The sequence below is a fragment of the Panthera leo genome, chromosome C1 (assembly GCF_018350215.1).
Source record: "Panthera leo isolate Ple1 chromosome C1, P.leo_Ple1_pat1.1, whole genome shotgun sequence".
NCBI classification, from domain to species: domain Eukaryota; kingdom Metazoa; phylum Chordata; class Mammalia; order Carnivora; family Felidae; genus Panthera; species Panthera leo.
Window position 1 is genome coordinate 33,900,087 of NC_056686.1, and position 20,131 is coordinate 33,920,217.

Genomic DNA, 20,131 nt, shown 5'->3' on the forward strand with positions numbered 1-20,131 from the left:
ACCATGTATCTCAGGGTATTGATTGGCCAGCACAGAAGACAGGACCAGGGGTCAGGCATTCCCCAGACCACTCTGACACAACCTCTAGGAAAGTGCCTGGGTAGCACCCCAAATGCCAAGAACTTGAGGTTGCAACGTTGTGGCCCTCGAGGAGAGGCCCCCTTGAAAGGGCCTGGATGGAGGGAGTGAGGGGCCCCCTTACCAAGGCCTAAGCCGGACAAGTGAGGCCCTGAAGACAGGGCCGAATAGTGGAGCCCCGTGGCAGTGACGGCTGAAGTCTACAACAACATCAGTGGCGTCAAAAAGACATCAGCCTTAGGCGCCTGGGTGGCTCAGTGGGTTGAGCGTCCTACTCTCGATTTCGGCTCAGGTCATCATTTCAGGGCTCATGGGATTGATCCCCACATCAGGCTCTGTGCTGAGGGTGGACCTTGCCTGGGATTCTCTCTCTCTCTCTGTCTGTCTGTCTCTCTCTCTCTCTCTCCCTCTCTCTGTCCCTCCCTCAGCTTGTGCTCACTCTTTCTCTTAAAATAAATAAATAAACATTAGAAAAGACCTCAGCCTTTCCCTGCAAAGCCATGGAGCACAGACTTAGCGTTTTGGGGGTTATGCAGCCCCTGGAATTCTTGGACAACTGGAGGGGGGTGAAGGAGAGCTGCGAGTGAAACGGACGTCTTGCTGATCTGCTGGGTGGGGACTCAAGCTGAATTTAATTTGATTTAGACTGACTAAGAGATGTATTTACGTCATGAGTTTGAAGAGTGTGTCCAGTGGGCCCAGGACCTGGACAAAGGGTGAACAGTGAGTGGGAGTTGACATCTGGCTCTCCCCTCACCCTGCACCCTGGGGCTGGAACACAGCGGACACAGAACTACCACGTGGTACCACTCGGCCTTCACAGATGAGCACAAGGACGTCCCTCCCCGCCAGGCCCAGGAGCGGGGCGGCAGGGCAGTCCCACATGGACCCTGTGCTCAGAGTTTGGCAGTCCGGACAGAGCCTTGGCTCCTCTCCTTCCATAGCTGTCATGCTCTCACAGGCCGAGCCACCTGAGCTCTTGTCTGTGTGGCCCTGTGGCCTGGGCCTCTGCTTTCTCCACCTTGGCCTTGTGTCCAGTTTCACGTGAGGCCCAGGCAGCCTGCACATAGGCACTCTCGTGCCGTGCCTCAGCCAACACTTGACCACACGTGGCAACAAAAGGTGGGTGAGCAGGGGGCCGGATCCCAGTGGGCCGAGGTTCTAAGACCACTGCGTCCTTGTGGGGGTTGAAGCAAGAGCCTGGTCAGCGCGGTGGTGAGAGGGGGCTGCCGACTTCAACCACAGGAGTGTGAGGGCCCTTGGCCACCTACCTTCCCAGCGTCGTGGTCACAGACCAGGCTGTGCTGGGCAGAGGGAGCTGGGCTGCCAGAGCTCCAGACCTAGTGAGGCCCGGGCTAGCAGGTGTGCATGGCAGTAAACATCATAAGCCCCTCTTCCTCACATGCTGGGCCTACAGAAGCCCCAGGTATGGATGAGCTCTGAGGCCTGGTCAGGGAGCTTCTCCCTCCCTAGTCCTTTATGTCTGATGCATCCCTGAGCACAGAAGAGGAAAATGTACCTTTCCATGCCTGTAACAAGTACATATTGAGCACCTCTTGTCAGGTGTGTCAGGCCCCTGTGCTAGACACAGGGATATGGCAGTGGACAACAGTCTCATCCCTCCTGCCTGCAAGGAACCCACAGTTTGTGGGGTGGTGATATTGAGTGCTTAGTGCTTCAGCGGGCAAGCCCTCAACCCAGCCAGGGGTTAAGAATGGCTTTCTGGTGGGGGGGAGCCTGGGTGGCTCAGTCGGTTAAGCGTCCAACTTCAGTTCAAGTCATGATGTCATGGTTCGTGGGTTCGAGCCCCATGTCAGGCTCTGTGCTGGCAGCTCAGAGCCTGGATCCTGCTTCTGATTCTGTGTATCCCTCTCTCTCTCTCTGCCCCGCTTCTGCTCGTACTCTGTCTCTCTCTCAAAAATAAACATTAAAAAATTAAAAAAAAAAAAAAGAATGTCTTTCTAGGGGTGCTTGGGTGACTCAGTTGGTTAAGGGTTCAACTTTGGCTCAAGTCATGATCTCATGGTTCATGAGTGAGGAGTCCCGCATCAGGCTCTCTGCTGTCAGCGCAGAGCCCTCTTTAGATCCTCTGTCTCCCTCTCTCTCTGCCCCTCTTCCACTCTCTCGCTCCAAAAATAAATGAACATTAAAAAAAAAAAAGTTGGGACCCCTGGTGGCTCAGTGGGTTAAGCATCCCTCCAACTCTTGATTTTGGCTCAGGTCATGACCTCATGGTTCATGAGTTTGATCCCTACATGGGGCTCTGAATGCTATTATTATAGAGCCTACTTGGGATTCTCAAAATAAGTAAGTACACATAAAAAATGGCTTTCCGGAGGAAGCAATGGCTGTAAACAAGTTCCAAGGTACCCACTTAAAAAAGAGCAAGACTTGGGTCACCTGGGTGGCTCAGTTGGTTGAGCATCTGACTTCAGCTTAGGTCACGATCTCATGGTTTGTGGGTGTGAGCCCCACATCGCGCTTTGCGCTGACAGCAAGGAGCCTGCTTCAAATTCTCTGTCTCCCCCTTTCTCTGCCCCTCCCTTGCTCACGCTCTCTCAAAAATAATCATTAAAAAAAATAAATATTAAAAAAAAGAAAGAGCAAGACTTAAGGGCTGTGATTTTTTCACCATATGCAAGAGATTTGATGGCCAACTTGGTTTTGTATGGACCAAAACCCCCAAAAATCATAAACTCTCTCTCTCCTGCAGCTCCTTCCCTCCCCCTTCCTCATCTTTCTCTCTCTCCTCCTGCACCCTCCCTTATGTCCCTCACAGAGCTACATATAAGGCCTCTAGTCCCTTTCTATTTTCAAGGTTTGTAGGACTGGTGACTGGATGGGGATGCGGGAGAGAAAGTGTCTGTGTTTCTCACCCAGTGATGGAATGAAGGATTCCATGGCATGACACGAAGACCTGGTGGTCAATAGATCTGCAGTGGGAGACAGAGTGAATTCAGTTTACCTGAGGAACATCCAGGGAGCGCTATGGAGAAGGTTGTTGGCTATACGAGAACTGAGTTCAGAAGAGAGGCCCAAACCGGAGATCGATTTGGAAGTCATCAACATACAGTTGGCAGTGATCAAGATGGCCCAGGGAGAAGGGGCAGATAGGGAAAAAGGGTGGCCTAGGACAGACCTTGGGAAAAGCAGGCGATGGTAAAGGAGATTGAGAAAGGGAATAGGCCTTTGAGGAAGGTATAGGTCATTGACGCCAAGGGGAAGGACTGTTCATAAGTCAGCAAAGAGCAGGCATAATTGACTAAAAAGTATATGTTTTTAAATTCAGAAAACAAAAACAAGAAACTAAACTGGTTCCAAACTCAGAAAACCAAGAAAAATGTCTAAAGATACATGAAACTTACAATACCTCCTCCTCAGGGTACCAAAATTACCAATGGGTGAAAAACCACTGGTTTAGGAATATTCATTTTTGATCCATTTGTCATCCGGATCTGTTTGCCCAGAATCACCAGAGCCAGTCCATCCCCTTCTTACACACCAGGGGGCGCACACGTACTGTTTCTGAATCCAAATCCTGGGCAAAAGCAGGCAGTGAATTACGTGATAAACCAGAACTTGACCCCTCAGCCCAGATCTCTAAACCCCTCTTCCACACCTGCCCTGCACATTAACTCTTTGATCCCTGAATCCAGGTGTCTCAGCAATCCCCAAGCTTTGTTTATTTCTCACCTGACCTCCAAACTCACAAAGGTATCAAGGAGACCCTTAGGAGATCAGAAATCTCATCGGGATCCTCAACTGAGCTAGGGCAATAGGGGCAGGTTGCCATCTTGCCCAGGGAAGGAGAGGGTTGTGTGGCTGATTCTTTTTTTTTTTTTTTAATTTTTTTTAACGTTTATTTATTTTTGAGACAGAGAGAGACAGAGCATGAATGGGGGAGGGTCAGAGAGAGGGAGACACAGAATCCGAAACAGGCTCCAGGCTCTGAGCTGTCAGCATAGAGCCCGACGCGGGGCTCGAACTCACGGACCGCGAGATCGTGACCTGAGCCGAAGTCGGCCGCTTAACCGACTGAGCCACCCAGGCGCCCCTGTGTGGCTGATTCTTAAATAGTGGTGGCATGGACCGGGAGGGTGGGTCTAGATGGTGGGCAAGGATGGTGGGGGGACTTTGGTGTGTGTGGTTCTTGGTGTGGAGCTTACCAAGTCTCCCTCTGAGTTAGGACTTGGAATAAATCTTCAGGTAATTTATGGGTTTAGCCCAGAAATTTATAAGGTCAGCATTTGAGTTTTGGTATGAGGAATCAGAAACTCAATACCAAAGTTTTTTTTACATCAGGTTCGAGTGACATTATTAAGTCTTGAACTCAGGGGCCAATGAAAGACTTGATTCAGGTTCACAGTTGGAACTGGGGTTGAAATCAGGTCAGATAAGTGGAAGGCAAACATGGGGATGAAGATTCGTGCAGAGTTTCTGCAAAGCCAGTCTCACTAATCTTGCATTCCAAGATAATTACGGTTGGGGCAAGTTAGGGTCCTAAGTTGCCCCAAGGATTTGTGGGGTTTAAGGTCAGCATCTGTGGTAGGGTTCTTTTCTGATGACCCAACCCAATTCTGGAATTGGGAATCCCAATTCAGAAAGTATTGGTGTTGACCTGGGACTGGGAGTGCAGTGTTGGCGTTTTATGTAAGTTTTGGGGTTCAGAAAAGTACTGGGGCCCATAACAAGGTAACTGTTGGACTTTAGGGTTAATATAGGGATCTGGGGCTCAGTATTAGAACTGGAGTCCACTTAAGGCCCAGAGTTAGTGCTGGTGTCCTTATCAAGCTTAGGTAGGTAGAGATGATAGAGGGATTTAGAGTCAGAACCGGTATTGGGGGCCAATATACGGGTGTAGATTAAAATTACTACTTGGGCCAATGTGGGAGCAGAATTAGGAGTCTGGACTCAATATTGAGTTTGGAGACGGGTCTGGGCTCAGTATCAGGGGCATATTTGTAGAGGAAGAAAATGGGGTCCAAGAGTAGTATCCGGTTCATAGTAAGGACTGGGAGGCACTAGTAGGATATGGACTTCGTATGGGAGTTTGGGTCTGTCCTTGCTCACAACTGAGGTTCTGGTCCAATATTGGAGTTCCAGTCCGTTTAGGCTCAGGGTTGGGTTGTGGCCTCGCTGGGCCTACGCGGCTCCACCGCTCTACGAGCGAGAGTGCACGAGGGGAGGGGCGGCGCCGGGGACGCGCACGGCAGGGGCAGGGGCGCGGGCGCGGGCGCGAGCGGGGGCGCGCGGCTGGAGCTGGCGCGGGAGCGGCGGGAGCGGTGGCGGCGGCGGCGGCAGAGGCGGCGGCTCCGGCTCCGGCTCCGGCTCCTGCTCCTGCTCCACCTCGGGCTCCGGCTCCGGCTCGGGCGGCGGTGGCGGGAGTAAGACCCGGCGGTGGCGGCGGCGGCAGAAGAGCAGCGGGATCAGCGGCCCCAGCGGCTTGTGTGTGTTGGGGGGGACATGCGGACCGACGGCCCCTGGATTGGCGGTGAGTGACCCCCGGGCCCCCCTACAGTCCCCTTCGCATCCGTTCCTTCCCCACTCCCCCCGCCCTCTCCCCGTTCCTCGCGTCTTCCGAGCGGGGCTGGAGGCGCCGCTTAGGCCGGGCCGCGCCCCCACCTGCCGCGCCCGCAGCCTCGGCTGGGCGCCCCCCCCCCCCCCCCCGCCCCGAGCCTGGCGGCTCCTCCCCGCGCTTACCCCGCGGCAGACGCGCCCCCCCCACCGCCGCCGGCTGGCTAGGTCCTCGCCGCCCCTCGCCGCCCCCCTCCTCCCCGCCCTCCGCGCCGCACCTGAGCCGCAGCCCGCGCGCCCCCAGTGCAAAGTTTCCCTTTGCATTTGTGCTCCCCGTTCTCGGTTCCGCCTCGTCTCCCCCTGCCGGCGCGGCCGCGCTCCGGGGGCGGCCCTCCACCTCTCACCGCCACCCACCGCTACCCCAGCCCCGGGCGGGTCCAGGCCGCGCCCCCGCCCCCGCCGCACAGGCGCCCCCTCCCAGCCGGCAGGGGATCCGCAGCCGACGCGCCCCCGTCTCGCTCGCCGCCCTGGCGCACGTGCGGGCCCGGGGTTTGCCGGGCGCGAGTTTGGACCCCCCCCCCCCCCCCCCCCGCCAGCCTCGGTCGCCGGCGTGGGCAGGGGAGAGGCCTGGCGGACTGTGCCCACCCCCACCCTGGTGCAACGACCTGAAGGCCCCGGAGCGACCTGTCCCGTGAGGACGTGTCCACTCGGACCGGCTCCGGAAAGTTCACTCAGTCGCCGCCCTGCGTCCCGTCCCGTCCCGTCTCGTCCTGGTGTGCCCCGGTCCTCATCGCTGTGCCCACGTTTCAGTCTCAGCTGCTTTCTGTTTTCCTCCGTGCCTTGGTCTCAGTGCCCTTCAGTGTCTCTGTATCTCTGTCTCCCTGTGTCACTGCCTCCCAGTCTCACCCCCCGCAGCCCCGGGGTCTCTCCTGCTGTCTGTGGCTCCCTCCCTGGATCTCTCTGTTCTCCCGCCCTGGGTCTCGCCGTTCTCTCTCCCGGGTCTCTCTGTTCTTTCTACCCGGGTCTCTCTGTCCTCCCGTGCCGGATCTCTCTGTTCTCTCTCCTCGGGTCTCTCTGTTCTTTCTTCCTGGGTCTCTGTTTTTTCTTCCCAGGGCTCGCTGTGCTCCCTCCCCCATCTCTGAGTCTCTCTCTCCAGGTCTCTCTCTCGTGTCTCTTATTGGTTTCTTGGTGTCTCTGTCTCCCACTTGACCATAATCTCTGTGCGCCCTCTGCTAGGCCCCCTCCCCATTTCTCTGGAATGCTGCCTCTCTGGTTTTTCCACCCTAGGGTGGGGGAGGGGCTAGCCTTTCTCCCCATTTCAACATCCACCCCCCCCCCCCCCCCCCCCCGCAGTGCAGGGCACCCCCCCAAGTTGGAGCAGGTTGGGGGTGGGAGCCCTGCACCTGAGCTGGGAGCCCTCCAGCAGGAGGGGATTCTCTGGATTCCCCTGGGGGCAGCCAGGCAGAGCCTGGGAAGCTGGACTGCTGAGTGTTGGTGATGAAGGCTCCACTTTGGCTCCTGAATAGACAAGGGCAGGGATCCAGAGTGACCTGGTGCGGAATCTGGCCATAAAATCCTGGGAAGTGCACTGGGGTGGTAGGCCTAGAAAAAGATTCAGAAGGGTCTTTCTGGGGGATCCTCAATGGTGGGAGATCCCCCGGGAAGGGAAGAGCTCTGCTGAGAGATCCTTTGGGAGACATCAGAGATCTGATGGGATCCAGAAGAGGGTTCTGGGAGGAAATCTTAGAAAATTCTATGCTTGGCGCCTTATTAACTCTTGCTTCAGGGAGCAAGAAAATCCCTGTTTTTCACTGATTATATGAATGAGCCTAAGGCTTCAAGAAGGAGAAGGTGTAACTCCCCAAGCACAGCCCCCAACATCCGCAGCCTCAGGCACAGGCCACACACACACACACACACACACACACACACACACACACCCCTCTACCATCATTCCTACACTCACCCCCCCCCCCCCCAACCCCGCGCATCCACTTGCCTTCTTGCCCTCACACTTGCACACCTGGGCCTGCACAGCAGCCGGAGCTCAGAAATCTACCGTGCTCGCATGGCCATGCACCACTCTGTTTGCTTGTGCCCTCACAACACCTCTTTGCACATCCCTAGGAACCGTGTGTATGTGCACACCCACAGAATTTTGCACTCTCCTGCACACACTTTCTTGCACTTTTTGGCTGGCTCAGTTTCCCCCTTATTATTTGAAATGTGTCTGTAGTTTTGTTTTCTTTTCCAGTTGTTCTTCCTCTTCCCTTTTTTCTTTCCTTTAATGAGGGCATTGTTTTAATATTATTCCTTCCTTCTTGCTCTTTGCCCTGCAGCTCCTGACCTTTCCTCTGTTCAGCCTTGTTCACACTGTGAGCATGGGGGTGGTGTTGGGGGTGTTGATTTGGGGGCTGATGGAGCAGTTGGAGAGGGATGGCTGCAGTAAGAGTAGATGACTGAAGAGCTTTTCTTGGGAATTGTATTGATATGCAGCAAAATGCTGGCCCTGGCAATTTGTGGTCTGTAAGCTCTTCCGTCAGCCCTAACTGGGAGTTCAGTGTTGAGGACCCTCAAGTGGGCCCCGCAGCTCTTTGATAGAGGCTGAGACATGTCACAGTTTCTCCACTTTCTAGCTTGTTCCTTCCCAGGTCTCAGTTTTCCCCTCCTGTGAAATGGGGCATCTCATCCAACCTTGATTGGTCCCAAGGCTGTTGTGAGAATCTAAGGGAGATGTGTGGCAGTGCATAATCAGCAGTGGCAGTCCCTTCTCGTATGACTGACACTGCTGTGTGCTTGGGCCAAGCTTGCAGCCAGGGCCCTGCCCTTGAGAAGCTCATGGTCCCTGGGGGAACAGATTGCATCATGGGAATGCAGAGCAATTCACTAGACTCTTATTGATTGCCGACTGTGTGCCAGACACTGGGCTAGGCACTTTCAGCCAAGCTGCCCTGCTTCCTATGGGACTAGGAGCTTTTGGAAGAGGGAGCCCATCCCTTAGGAACTGCTGTGGTTGAGCCCAGCATCAGCTCATCTAAAGCAGCTACAATTCTGAGCCGAAGTTACAAGGTTGGATGAGCTGCTTCTATACGAGGCAAGGGAGAGTTCAAGGGTCAAAATGAGGTGAGTCCCAGAAGAGCCCAAGAAGGGGCTATCTGAAGTGAGTTTTGAGGAATGAACAGGAGTTTTCCAGCTGAAGAAAGAGCACTCCGGGCAGAAAAGAATAGTGTGGGTAAAGACTCAGAGGTCTTGACATATTCCAAGATACAGCAGATCAGAGGGCCTTTAATGCCCTGTTTTAAATAGCTGTGACTTTACTTTGAGAACACAGAAGGGAGAAGGGAGCCGCCAAAGATTTAAAGCTTGGGTAGAGGGTGTGGAATGTGCTATGATCAGATGTTTCCAGAAGAGGATTCTGTGGCTATGGGAAGCGGATGGACCCACGATGCCCATTGAGGAGGAAATCAGGTGAGAGGTGATGGTGTCTTAGATAGGGGAGTAGCATGGAGCGATTCAGAAGGCACCTTTATCAGGACAGGATGATTTATTGGATGTGGGGGTGGGGAAGAGGAAGAGGAAGGGGTCCGGGTTCCTGGGAGTGACTGGGTGAGGCCTTTACTGAAGGCCCTGCAGGTTCACTGAGCTGGGAACTTGGGGAGGAGAGGGAGATTGGGGGGGCAGATAACAAGCTCATGGTTGGGCGCCTTGTCTTTGAGATGCTTGGGGCATTTGAGGTCCAGTGGGGGCAGGGGAGACATCCAGGAGGGGGCTGGGTGTGAGGATCTGGAGTTTGGGAGAGAAAGCTGGGCCAGAGGAAGGACGGAGAGTTCTCTGAGAGCGTGCTGAGCTGTGCTCATCAGGAGCCCACAATCTCAGTGGGTTGTGTGGGTTCTGGTTCCTAACTGTTGGGGTGTCACTCTGTTAGTAGCAGTGTGACCTTGAGCGAGTTGCTTAACATCTCTGAGTCCGTTTTCTCCTTTGTCAAGCGGGCCTAAGACAATTCCATGCCGTGTGTTGTTATGAGGATTAAGGTCGAATATGCAAGAAGTGCTTAGAACAGGGCCTGGCATCTAGTAAGCAATGGTGTCTCGATGGTATCAGCAGTCGTTAATAGTGGGTGCAAACCCACCCCCATCAGAATTGGGGGTGGGGGTGGCCTTTAAAACAATACCTTGTAAGGGGAGCCTGGGTGGCTCAGTCGGTTAAGCGGTTAGGTGTCTGTCTCTTGGTTTTGGCTCAGCTCATGATCTCACAGTTCATGAGTTCAAGCCCCTCTATCAGTGAGGAGCCTGCTTGGGATTCTCTCTTTCCTTCTCTCTGCCTCTCCCCCACTCACACTCATGCTCTCTTTTTCAAAATAAATAAACTTTAAAAAAATAAATAGGGGCGCCTGGGTGGCTCAGTTGGTTAAGCATCTGACTTCGGTCATGATCAGGTCATGATCTCACAGTTCTTGGGTTCGAGCCCTGCATCGGGCTCTCTGCTGTCATCATGGAGCCTGCTGTGGATCCTCTGTCTCCCCCTCTCTCTGCGCCTTCCTCACCCCGCCTGCACCCTCTTTTTCTCCTTATCTCAAAAATAAATAAACCTTGAAAATAAAATAAAACAGAAATAAATTTAAAAATAAGTAAGACAATACCTTGTTAAGGTTAGGGCATCTGCTCGCCTAAAGTAACTGCAGTTCTGAGCTGAGGTTTGCAGGTTGGGGGAGCTCAGCAAGGAGAGTGCCTGGCCCCTAGCCTTCTGCCCTTGTCATCATCTCTGGGATTGTATGTATGGCTCAGGTGTATTTGACCTTCTGGTGGGCTGGTATGAGAAGACCAGAGGCCTCAGCACGCTCAGTTCCCCATTTCCACCACCCCACCTGGGCCCTGGGTGTCTAATGAGGTTCTGCGTCTGAGGTCCAGATGCACCGGTCTCTTTGTGTCCCCAACCTCCAGATCTGAGAACAGCGGTTTTTGCTCCTCAGCATTGTTTTAAAGTTTTTTTTTAAGTTAATTTATTTATTTTGAGAGAGAGAAAGCGCGTGCACAAGTGGGGGAGGGCCAGAGAGAGGGAGAGAGAGATTCCCAAGCAGGCTGCACACCATCAGCGCAGAGCCCGACGACGGCTCTGTCCCACGACAGTGAGATCATGACCTGAGTCGAGATCCTTGGCGTTGTTCTAGCTGCCGCTTCCGGGGACTGTTCCTGGTAGTCCTAGGGCCTGCCGGGGAGCTGCTCTGGAGGGCCCCCAGTGCCTGTGCTCCTCTGATTTCAGCTTGCTCCTGGTCCTGCTGCCAGGCTGGGTTCCAGGTGTGGCAGGTGACCGAGAGGCCTCCTGGGGGCCAGCCCTGTGTTGGTGCCAAGGCCTCTTACCTGATCCTGGTCATTGCTGCCAGCCTCACCACTTCTGAGGCCTTTCCAGCGATTGCAGACTTGGGCTCGGTACCAGTCAAGTCCTCACTGAGTAGCTTTCTAGTTGGCTTTCTGGGCGTGTCTGGTGGTCGTGATCTAGGTGTGTCCCAGGGTGAGTCTGGAGTGGTTCTGGGAGCTGCTGCTGGTCAATTCTGATTGCCTGTCTAGGTTGTTTTGAGTCCGGTTTGATCTTGGACTGGTGTGGTACCAGGTGCTATCCTGGCTGTTCCAGAATCCTGCCCTGGTGCTGTTCCGTGTACTTGAAGGTCTTTCCACGTGCAGAGTTTTGTCTCTGCCTGTTTTCTTTGTTCTCTGACCCACCTCCAGGCCATTTTGGACACACATCTCTTCTCAGGTGTGACTCCTGCTCAGTGTAGGTCCATCCTGGCATGGCCTCGGGCATGGCACTAGAGCCAGCTGGCTTAGGGGACCCTCCCCATTCTCTGCCTCAGACTCTGTCCCTCTGTCCCACGGTCCCTGAGCAACGGTGGAGCCAGTAACCTCACATTTGGTACCACAAGGCAGGCGTCCCCAGACAAACCGGCCTTGGAGTTTGGGACATGGAAGCTGGTTTTTCTGCCCGGACTCGCCCAGCAGCCTGTGTGTTGGGAGCAGCGGCCACAGGGAACATTGTGGAAACTCAGTGGACTAGGACAGGGAGGCGGGCAGCCCTCCTGAGGCCGGAACTGCTGGTACTGGCACGGGCAGGGGGCAATGGAGGCCAGAGAGGGTGTGCTGCAGGGTCAGCATGAGACAGTACTGGGTTGGCGGGGCCCGTCTTGGTCAGATATGATGGGCCTTCCAAGGACACCCCCCATGTTGCCAAAGGTGGTCAATCTCAAGTGAGGACAATTCCCAGGTGCGGGAGGCTGGCTCAGAGTTGGTGAGGGCACTCCCTGACCCCCATCCCTGAGTGTCCATTTTGGGAGGAGCCTCGGGAGAATTGCTATGTGTCGGGGTCATCACTGTGCATGTGAGGCCGAAGAGAAACCCACTGTGACGTGCGTCCTGTGTCGAGTGGGCCCCAGTGGTGCCAGGTCACTGAGCTGTGGTGAGGTGGTGTGTGTTCAGCCCCCACCCCCACTCAGGAGGGTGCCCACCCTGGTGGGGGCTCAGTCATCGTTCTAGAGGGAAGAGATGGGCTGCATGGCTGTGTATGTGCCAGCAGAGGAGGCATCCAGGGGCACACCTTCATTTAAAAAATTACAGAGAAGCAGAAAGTCAAAAATAAATATTGCTTCGGAAGTTTCTTTGAAGGCCATAATGTATGCTGGTGTGGTTCTCCGAAGCTGGGGTGTTTTCTGTGAACTCATTCATGCATCCATGCACTCGTTCATTGTGTCCTAATGAAGCACCTACTGTGTGCCTGCTCTCTGCTGAGCGCTGGGAATATGGAATTGGGGCCAGGCACACACCAGGCTCGTGGTCATGACTCCGTGACCCTGCAACAATTGTATAAAAAAATAATTCCTCACTGCTCCTAGGCAAGGTCCAGGCGTGTAGTCTGGGACATCATGGAAGGCCTTCCTGAGAAAGTGCCATTGGCTCTGATGTCTAAGGGGTACTTGGCACAGAGTGTGGGCAACATGTTGCAGGCACTGGCAGGCTAGAGAGCGCACATTTGAGGATCAGAGGGGGAAGTTCTTGTGGTTGACTGGCAGGTGCAGAGGTGGGCGGGGCCTGGGCTCTGCTGGAGGGGTAGCTGGAGGGGTGCCTAGAGGGTTCAGACACAAGTGTTACCACTGAGGTGGGGGGTCTCAGTTTGTGTTGTTTGCTGTATGCTGGGTTCCCGGAAGAAAGCCCAGCACACTAGTAGATGCTCAGGAGTACTGAAAAGAGTAACTGAGTGAAGAGATGGGCATTTTTACTAAATGGGGATTGTCCTGCACAAAGTTTTGACGCCTGCTTTGTTGTTGTTGTTGTTGTTGTTGTTGTTCCATAAACAGCAAATTCTGCATGTCTTTCTGTGTCAGTGTATGCTATGCTGTGATGAAATTCTTGGTGTTTTCTCATCCTTTCCTCTCTCTCTAGGAAGGAGCGGAGACCCTGGTGCCCTGCCCTCAGTGCTGGTTGTCCAAGAGTGACTGGTGTGAGCAAGCAGAGACCTGGTGGGTGTGCCCCAAGAGGTGGCGGGGGCCAGGGCACAGAGGGGTCCTGTGGGCCAGGCCGAGCACCTCAGATTGTGATGGAGACTGGTGGCGAGCCATGGAAGTGTTGCCACTCGGGGCGTGACATGGTCCAGTGTGCATATGGCTGAGTGACGGTGAAGGGAGGTGGTGATGGACGTGGAGAGAAGGGATGTGAGTGCTGTTTCGGGACGTGGAGGAGACAGGACATGGTGCAGGACTGAATGTGGGGCATGAGAAAGAAGGGGAGGTGTCCAGGATGGTGCCTGGGTTTCTGGCCAGAATGGTTGATGGAGGTGGGTGGGGAGTGATATACATACAGCTTGTCAGCTGCTGTAGGTGTGAAATAGGCTTCTGGGTGACATTCTGGGACTTCCACTAGGAACTGTCTGCTTTTTCAGTCATCATGTTTCTGTAGGGAAGTCTGTTCCCATCAACTGTAGGTTGTGGTAGAAAGAGCAAGGTACCTCCAGGATCTGGAGCACCTCCTTATCTTTTTCAGGTCCACTTCTCCTCTCGTCTTTCTGCCACCGCATAGAGCAGGTGGGTTGGGTTGGGAGAGAGGGAAGTTGGGAGACAGAGCACGGGGAGCCATGGATGTTGGCTAAGACTCTAGACTTTTTCCTGAGGGTCATATGGAGACACTGAAGGTTCTTTTTTTTCTTTTTTTAATGTTTATTTATTTTGGAGAGAGAGACAGAGACAGAGCGTGAGTGGGGGAGGGGCAGAGAGCGGGAGACAGAATCCAAAGCAGGCTTCAGGCTCTGAGCTGTCAGCACAGGGCCCGATGTGGGGCTCGAACTCACGAACCATAAGATCGTGACCTGAGCTGAAGTCAGATGCTTAACCAACTGAGCCACCCAGGCGCCCCGACACCGAAGGTTCCTAAGCAGAGAAGCAACATCTCTCCATTTGCCCATCTGTTCAGTCCTGAAACATTATCTGTGTGTCTGCTATGGAATCAAGCAGCAAAATGTGCTTGAGGGCCACGATCACCTTGCGTTTTTATAAGCTTGCCTGGGGCATTGGTTTGTGTGCAGGGTGAACTGGGAGGAATCTGAGGGCGGAAGCCCCCTAAAGAGGTATGCACTCCTGAGGTCTTACTGACACGTGGAGGTCGGAGTGGAGGCAGTGCAGATTCAAACTTACTGACCAGTTGGGTGAATGGGGTGAAGAAAAGAGAGAATTTGAGGAGGACTGGCTGGCTTGGGTGACCACGTCGCTGGTAGTGCTTGTCACCAAGATGGGGACCTGAAGAGGGGCGGTGCTGGGGAGAATGAGTTCTAGTTGGACCGTCTTCTGTAAGCTGTTGGAAGGCGTAGCCCATGGCTGCCCCTTGGCTCAGGGCCCGGGAGGACCCACTGAATAGTTCTGCACGGTCAGCTGATGAAGAGGGTTACGAGAGATGGGTCTGGGCTAGGTAGGAAAAGGAACTGAGCATGTGCTGGGTACTGCTACGGGCCAGGCCCTGTGCATGGCGAGATGGGCACTGGGGCAATATACAGCGTGTGGCGGAGGCTGGGTCCCCGGGCAGACGGGGAGGTGGAGGTGGAGGTACCATGCGTCCCTTCACCTATCCATCCTCAGAAGCTGGGTATGGCCTACCTGGGAGCCCATCCTCAGCAGGAAGAGGTGCCTGAAAGTGGAGCTCTGTGTCTTCTAGGGAGGCCGCTTGCTGATGGCATGTGTGAAGGGGTGCAGGAGATGTGCTGTAAGGCCTGCCTGGCTTCTGGAGGCAGGGCTGACTTTGAGGGGGAGAAGATGCCCTAACATCCTGAGGCCCTGGCACAGCTGGTACAAGAGTTAAGCCAGGCTGAGGCCTCTTTAGGTACAGGGCCCAAGGTGCTGATAGGAGACCTGGTTCTGGGGCAGGCCCTGGCCTATATCAGCAAGGGATCTTGCTGTCTACATCAGGGTTTTTCAGTCTAGATACTATTGATGTTTTGGACCAGACAATCCTTTGTTGCGGGGGCCTGGCCTATTACTGTAAGATATCTAGCAGCATTCCTTGTATCTTCCCACTAAATGCCAGTAGCACCTGCCCCCCGACACCTGCAGTCTTGACAGTAAAAAATGTCCCCAGACATTGCCTGATATCCCATGGAGGTGAGGGGAGGGGAATGCAGAATCACCCTGGATTGAGAACCACTGGTCTACACCACCTCTTGCTGTCTTCACTAAACTGGGGAGGGTCGCTTGAGCTGAGTTCTTAGGGGTGAGTAGGTGGCTGGGGGCAAGAGAAGGGCATTCCTCCCAGGAGAGAGAACAGCAAATGCAGAGGTGTGTCTACAGGTTTTGGAGAGCGTTAACCCGAGGGAGGTTCCACTGCCGCAGGAAGGAAATTGGAGGACTGGTAGGTTAGGGGCGATAGCTGGAGGCAGGTGCCTTTGCTGGTCCCCTTGGTCTTCTGCCCCGAGCTAAGCCTCTGCTGGACGTTGTGCCACCCGGAGAGACTCTGGGACGCTCTTCCTGAGTTCCTCCCTCCATTCCCCAGGGGCCCAAGAAGCTGAGCGCTGTTGAGAGGGCAGGGGGCCTGGCTGTAAGAGAGTGGGCGGGCTGTGCCAGGCAGTGCTCACAGACTCTGGCCAACTGGCTGGCTGAGCGAAGCTGCCTGCTGCTGGCTGCCTCACTCCCTGGGGCCGGGGTCGAGGCTGAGACTGATTTATTCCCGTCATAATCCCGCGGTCGGTTTGGTGAGAGTTGGAAACACGTTGGTTTTCCTTCCCAAGTGTAACAAGGCCTGTTTCCGCCTCCGCGGCCGCTGCTGCAGTGCCACGCGGTGAACTGTCCAGGACATGACAAAAGGGCTGGGTTAGCCGCCTGCAGCTTTGAACATGAACGGCTCCTGGCTCTCCCTGCCCTCAGGCTCCTCTCGCCCAAGCACTGGTCTCTCCTCTTGGCTGACCCCTCTGGGGGCCCTGAATATCCTTTCTCCTGTTGATGTCATTTTGGGGCCCCAGCCTCCTGGGAGCCAGGGTCCTGGTCTGGGGGTGGGGGAGCTGTAGGAACAGGTGGTATTTGGAGACTAATTAATATTTTTGAATAATAACACGTGCCCATGGGAAACAAATCAATCTGTGTTTGCATATTCATGAAGAGGACTCCGAATGAATGATCCCAGCTGTTCTCTAGCCAGGGAGCCCCTCCCGCCCCCCCATCTCTGGCGTAACATGGTCTCAGGAGTTGGGGGCACCCATTGAGGTTGCAGGGGTGCTTAGGTCAGGCTACGGAGAGGTGACATGGCCTCTGTGTTATATGCATTTCCATGACGTTCTTATTTGAATCTTGTGGCTTGGTGTGGTGCCTGCTCATTCCTTTTTCCTCCAAGCAGTGATTCCCAGGCTCTTCGATTTCACAAACTAGTACACTTTCCAAAAGTACCTGGGGGCCAGACATGGGAATGGCAATTTTTTATTTTGCAAAGTAAGGATATTATGGGAAAATACCACTATCTGCTAACACCCATATTGCATACAAGAAAGGACCTTTTAACACCAAAACAAAATATGAGAAATAACGGACAGTTCTTCCCAAGAAAGGGCATTTGGCAGCTTTGCACTGATGTAGCAAGGAAAAAGGGTATATTAAAACCATTCTGAATGTAGAAAAATCATATCCAATTATATTCTGTAATGTCATACAGTATGGAGTTGTTTTCCTGCCCAAGTACATCAGTGTGGGAGAACCAGTGGCCCACAGTGCACTTCAGAGACAAGCCTTAGTTAATGTCAAGGGCTCAGGCCTTGTTCTCATCCCCGACTCACCCAGCCATGCTGGGGGAAGTGGACGCCTAGCTCTTCACACTTGCACTGAATTCTCGGCAACCCCAGCGACGTTAGCATCAGTCCTGCCTCACTGCTCCTTTCCCGCTTTCTGCCCATAGATGACCCTGAGCATTCTGGGGGTGGGGGCAGGGCCAAGGACTAGACTGAGGTCAGGCCCAGGGACCCAGGACTCAGATGAGGGAGCAGGCTCTGTTTCCAGTGTTTGGGGTAGGTAGCAGTTTGCTCTTGCCAGGAGCTGGTGACGGAGAGGCCTTGCCTTGGATAGCTGTGTGGTTGCCAGAGTAGTTCCCTAAGAATGTGTCCATGTTTGTGTGTCCCGTGTCCCCCGCCTCTGGGTATAGCCACGTCCCTGTGTCCATGGACCCCTAGGAGAAGCTCTTTGGGGAGGGGATGTCTTTGTTTTCAATTTCTCTAACCTTTGTCCTGCTTTCAGTATCTGAACAGTGAGCTGAGTATCCCAGACTCAGATACGTGGGAGGTCCTTGGAATCCCCAAATAAGTGTCACCCTGGGGGTGGGGTTACCAGAGGCTCAAATTCTCTGACACCCATGGCCGGAATCTCATCCTAGACTGTACCACATGACACTGTTCTGGCGTTGTGCCCCTGTGATGGCTGTACTGGGAACTCACACCCCTTTAATATCAGTCCTGGGGACTGATACCCTATGATGTCTATGCCGGGTAGGGGAGTGGTACACCTGTACAATAATGTATTGGGAAGTGATATCCTTATAAAGGCTGTTAGGGAGTTGCATCCCCAGGATGTCTGTACCCTGTGTCTACACTCATGTGATGTCTGGACCAGACAGCTACACCTCCATGACCTCTCCACCTAGGAGTTACAGTGCTGTGATTACTATACCAAGGCCAATACAGGGATGTACTTTTGTGATAATCACACCGGAAAACTACAGCCCATTCTGATTGTGCTGCACACCTGTACCTCCATGACATCTCTTCTTTGTAGCTTTATCCCCTTTAGTTTTTACCAGGGAGATCTCTTCCCCGTGCTGTGTGTTCCTGAGGGTTGTATCCCTGTGGTGTCTGCACTGGTGGGTGGGGGGGTGCACACCCAGAATATTTGCACCTGGGAATGAAACCTCTGTAAATGTGGTATTGTTGCACCCTATGATACCTGGACTAGGCCCCGTCTTTTTGGTGCAACGCACCACTGAGCTGCAAACCCATGGTATCTGTACCACAGGCTACAGGATGATTGTGACAGGGGGCCATGCCCCTGTAGCAGTCTGTCCAGATAGCTGGCCACCTAATGGCTGCCGAGAACTTGAATTCTATTGTAGGTTTCATGGCTGCATCTCAGCGCTGTGGTGATCAAGTTCAGACAGGGCCTTAGTGATATGGGACCTGCATCCCAGACTGGCCGTACGGGGCATCATGGTAGGGACTCCCTCTCTCCTAGCCTCAGCCACCTGAGCTCTGTGATCACTGAGTGGGAACCCCAGGTATGGTGTGAATGGGGCTCGGTGCCCATCACGCCCCCTTCAGCTCTCTTGCTTTTACTTCTCAGCTCCTATCTGAGACTTTTAGCAAGATCTTGGGACAAAGGACATCTCCCTCCCTTTGCCTTTTGCGGTCAGCCCCCGCCCCACTTCACAGTCCTTCCTGTTTTGTCTTCGCACCTTGCTCACCTACCGCCCTCTGATCTTAGGACCTCTGACTGTCCCAGTTGAGACTAGGGTTCAAGTTCCAGAAAGGAGCAGAGCCATCTTTGAGCCCTGCCCCTTCACATTCACCAGGCTTGTCCTTCCTTGCAAATTCTGTTACCATTGTGGGTCAGCTAGTACCTGGATCTGATCAAGACTCTCACCAGAGTCCCTGCATTCATTGTCACTCACTTGCCCCTCTATGTCCTGTTGTGTTTTCAGAGCATTACTGGGGGGCTTCTCACGGCACCAGCCACCTGCTCAGAGTAAGGTGTGAGCAGTGCTAGTGGACACTGTTGGGGATCCCCTGAAACCCCCTGGGTTGGGGGGGGGCATAGGAGAGAGCTCATCATTGGGCCTGTGGAGTGATAGCAGTGTATCTGTAGTGTATGGTGTGGCCATGCTGAAGGCTTCATACAGGTGTCTGTTAGAGTGGGGAGGGCACACCTGGCTGAGGAGCCTTATGAGTAAAGGCCTGGAGGCATTGAGCCAATCCCAAACACGGTCTTCCCTGTGCACAGGTGCCTGTCTCAGCCTGGAAGGCAGTTCTCAGCAAGCAGCTCCCTGAAGTTTGATCTGTAATGGGCCACTGGAGCAAGGGTGATGTGGGTGGAATCTGAGGGTCCAGCCACCACCCCCCCCCATTCCTGGCCAATAGGGCTTCCCTATGGTTTCCTTTTGGAGTGGGAAGGTGCCATGGGAATTGGGTAGGACGAGGGTGGTCAGGCAGGGCATCTACAACTTGTCAAGAGCGCGTCCTGGCGAGCCTGGACGGGTTGTGGCTTTGGCTTCGAGCCTCTGATACGTGGATCCTGTCTGCTGCTAACAAGTGCTCTGGGGCCCGTGCTCGGCATGCGGGGTCTGGCCTACTGCCTCCTCCCTCCCTGCTGGGGAGAGAAGAGACAATGGGGTGCCCCAGGGACTAGCCTACATGGGTCTGCTACCTTCTCACTGCTCTCTCTTTGTCTGTCTCCACCTGTGTGTCTCTGTGTCTGTCCAATCCTGTTTCCCTCTTCCTGTCCCCTTATGGAGGCAAGTTGGAAACTCACGGTCTGGGACAGAACATCCCTATACATCCTCTGGCCTCAGTGGCCCCCTGCCCTCCTACTCAGGTTTAGAGAATGACCTGAAGGCCTCTTGTACTCTCCCTACAGTGTGACTTTTGGATTACCTTTGGGGTCACTGAGGAAGGGCAGGGGGAGTCAGTGAGGAGCCAGGGCTCTGTGGGTCTGGGTGGTCGTTGCATAGTCCAAGGTGGGGGTGGGGGTGTCTGTTGAACTAGACTCTGGATGGTCCGTGAGGAAGAGCAGGGTCTGGGTGGTGAGTAGGGATGAGGAGGTGGCATTAGGTGGGCAGTAGGGACATTGTTGGAAACCAGCTAACTGACTCTTCCCTTCTCTCTATCACAGGTTGATTGTCCTGGGCTGTGGCTGGCCGTGGTGCTAGAGCCCTGGATGGCCCCAGAGCCAGCCCCAGGGAAGACGATGGTACCCCTTGTGCCTGCACTCGTGATGCTTGGTTTGGTGGCAGGTGCCCATGGTGACAGTAAGTCTGACCCCTCATGGTGC

The 20,131-nt window shown here is 54.3% G+C and overlaps 1 protein-coding gene across 5 annotated transcripts in view; it reads left to right on the plus strand.

The window, feature by feature from the left end:
* Positions 1 to 5,432: 5,432 nt before the first annotated feature.
* Positions 5,433 to 20,131, plus strand: part of PTPRF (protein tyrosine phosphatase receptor type F) — an 87,737-nt gene continuing 73,038 nt past the window's right edge. For 4 of the 5 annotated variants that reach the window (XM_042950659.1, XM_042950663.1, XM_042950661.1 and 1 more), the window contains exons 1-3: positions 5,433 to 5,569; positions 13,020 to 13,096; positions 19,973 to 20,108. In XM_042950659.1, the coding sequence (XP_042806593.1) occupies positions 20,018 to 20,108 (91 nt within the window). In that variant the 5' untranslated portion in view covers positions 5,433 to 5,569; positions 13,020 to 13,096; positions 19,973 to 20,017. The remainder of the gene's footprint in view (positions 5,570 to 13,019; positions 13,097 to 19,972; positions 20,109 to 20,131) is intronic. The other variant, XM_042950660.1, reaches the window with a different exon arrangement.